The 2,932-nt window shown below is 37.0% G+C and overlaps 1 protein-coding gene across 1 annotated transcript; it reads left to right on the top strand.

Moving 5' to 3' along the window:
* The first annotated feature begins 679 nt into the window (after nucleotides 1-679).
* On the top strand, nucleotides 680-1,627 carry LOC120781834. The gene has a single exon (XM_040114056.1). It carries the CDS (start codon nucleotides 680-682, stop codon nucleotides 1,625-1,627), a length of 948 nt encoding a protein of 315 aa, XP_039969990.1.
* Nucleotides 1,628-2,932: the final 1,305 nt, after the last annotated feature.

Genomic DNA, 2,932 nt, shown 5'->3' on the forward strand with positions numbered 1-2,932 from the left:
CGTAACAGGTAATTCAGGAGCTGAAACAAATAAGAACGTTAGCTCAAAGGTTTTTTATTCATATCATTTGATGATTAGACGCGGTCGAGACAACATCATTTTACGATGTCGTGAGCTTTGTCAACAATTTACAGTCGACATGTATGTGAAGATAGAAAGTGAAAGACTACGATACTTGCGACATAATCAACAAAAGCTGCGTACGGAAGAATATATTCACTTACGAGATGCTGTTGCGAACAATGCTGACACTCCCGAAATCGGTAACTCTGTTATCTTACCATCATCGTTCGTAGGTAGTCCACGTCACATGCAAGAATACATTCAGGAATATGGACGACCGTGTCTTTTCATCACTTTTACATGTAATCCAAAATGGAAGGAAATTACATCGTTGCTATTACCAGGACAAAATGCAATACATCGTCATGATATTACAGCACGTGTGTTTAAACAAAAATTAAAGTCTTTAATCAACTTTATTACAAAATTAAATGTATTTGGCTCCACACGTTGTTGGATGTATTCAGTTGAGTGGCAAAAGCGTGGATTACCTCATGCTCACATTTTAATTTGGTTGGTCGACAAAATACGTGCTGAAAACATCGACAGTTTGATTTCTGCAGAGATTCCAGATCCGTCTACTGATCAATTACTGTTTGATATTGTTATTGAAAACATGATTCATGGTCCGTGCGGAAATCTGAATCGTTCATCACCTTGCATGGTAGACGGAAAATGTACAAAGCGTTTTCCTAAAGATTTTACTAACGATACGGTCACACATGTTGACGGATATCCAATATATCGTCGAAGAAGTACCGAAAATGGCGGACAAACTTTCATTAAAACTATCAGCTACGCAGACATCGACATTGACAATCGTTGGGTGGTACCATATTCACCTCTGCTGAGCAAAACATTCAATGCTCATATTAATGCTGAGTCATGCAGTTCGGTGAAGAGTATCAAATATATTTGCAAATATGTGAATAAAGGGAGTGATATGGCTGTATTTAGAATTGAAAATACTAATGTACATTCTCCTCCGTTGAATCAAAATGATGAAATTACGAATTACCAAATTGGCCGGTATGTCAGTTCCAATGAAGCTGTCTGGCGTATTTTCGGTTTCCCAATTCATGAACGGGATCCAGCAGTTATCCATTTAGCTGTCCACCTTGAAAACGGCCAGCGCGTATATTTCACGAACGATACAGTGCTTGATCGTGCTATAAATCCACCAAAAACTACGCTGACCGAATTTTTTGAACTGTGCAATCGTGCGGATGCTTTTGGTGCCTTCGCACAAATATTTCTCTACTCTGAAGTTCCACGGTATTTTACATGGGCTCAAAAAAGGAAATGGATACCCCGCAAGCAAGGGACACCAGTTGATGCGCACCCAGGTTTATTTAAATCAAATACTTTGGGTAGTGTATATACAGTCAATCCAAGGCAGACTGAGTGCTTTTACCTGCGACTATTGTTGGTTAATGTCACCGGGCCATTGTTATTTCAAGATATACGTAAGGTAGATGGACAACAGTATCCTACGTATAAAGATGCATGTCTTGCTCTAGGGTTGCTAGAAGACGACAATCACTGGGATACTGTCGCTTGCTGAAGCAACATTAAACTGCACAGGATCACAAACTCGTCTACTATTTGCTATAGTACTGACTACATGTTTCCCAGCCCGAGCACAAATGTTGTGGGATAATCACAAAGATTCAATGACTGATGATATATTGTATCGGCATCGTACAAGGTGCAATGATCTAACGATATCATTCAGTGATGCAATGTACAATGAAGCACACATTGTCTGTATGTGGCTTAGATTTGGAAACACCATGCTTTTCCCACGGACAACTATATGTGGCATGTTCTCGCGTGGCAAAACCCTCCAGTTTGTTTGTGTTGGCTAAAGACGGACAAACCAAGAATATTGTACACTCTATTACACTGAGAGATTAATTTTTTTTTCCAATTGCCATAATTGATAGGATAATATGAATAATTATTTTTGATATTTAGAAAGCTATCAAAAATTGTAATTTAAAATACATTCGTTACTTTAATAAGGATTAATTTATTAACTTAAATAAAGCATACTTTAATTGTTTATAATGCTTTCGATTACAAGTAGATCCCAGCACACTTAGTAGCAGATAGTTATTTTTATTGAACTAAAAAAATGTTTCCTAGAAATAATATAAATGGCAAAACAACGTTTGCCGGGTCAGCTAGTATTGTCATAAAAAATATGATACATGGTCTTTGCGAATTTCATAATCCTGCGTCACCAAGTATGAAAGAAAACGTTTGTTCTAAAAAGTACCCTAAACATTTTATTTCGGAAACACAAACCGGGGATGACGGTTACCCAACCTACAGACGCAGGTCTCCAGATAATGGTGGAAACACAGCAGTAATTCGTGTCAAAGGTAAAGAAATGGGCGTGGACAATCGTTGGGTGGTTCTCTATAATCCAGTGCTATCACGAATTTTCAATGCACACATTAACGTAGAGTTTTGTCAATCGGTCAAAGCTATTAAGTAAATCTGTAAGTATATTCATAAAGGTTCTGATCAAGCCACATTTTCGTTACAAATTAATAACGATGAAGTAGAGAGATATCTAAATGATCGCTATATAAGTTCCTCGGAAGCGTTCTGGAGAATTTTCAAATTTTCTATTCATGAACGTTTTCCAACAGTAGTTAATTTAGCAGTTCACTTGGAAAATGTACAAAGAGTTTATTTTTATAATATTGAAAATCTCCACGATCGTGTTAACAATACTTCATCAACGACACTTACAGCGTTCTTTGATCTTTGCAGAAGTGACGATTTTGCAAAAACCCTTTTATAGTATATCACGAAGTTCATCAGTATTACGTGTGGCAAATAAATTCATTTTCTAAAA

The sequence above is a fragment of the Bactrocera tryoni genome, unplaced genomic scaffold, assembly GCF_016617805.1.
Source record: "Bactrocera tryoni isolate S06 unplaced genomic scaffold, CSIRO_BtryS06_freeze2 scaffold_7, whole genome shotgun sequence".
Lineage (NCBI taxonomy): Eukaryota > Metazoa > Arthropoda > Insecta > Diptera > Tephritidae > Bactrocera > Bactrocera tryoni.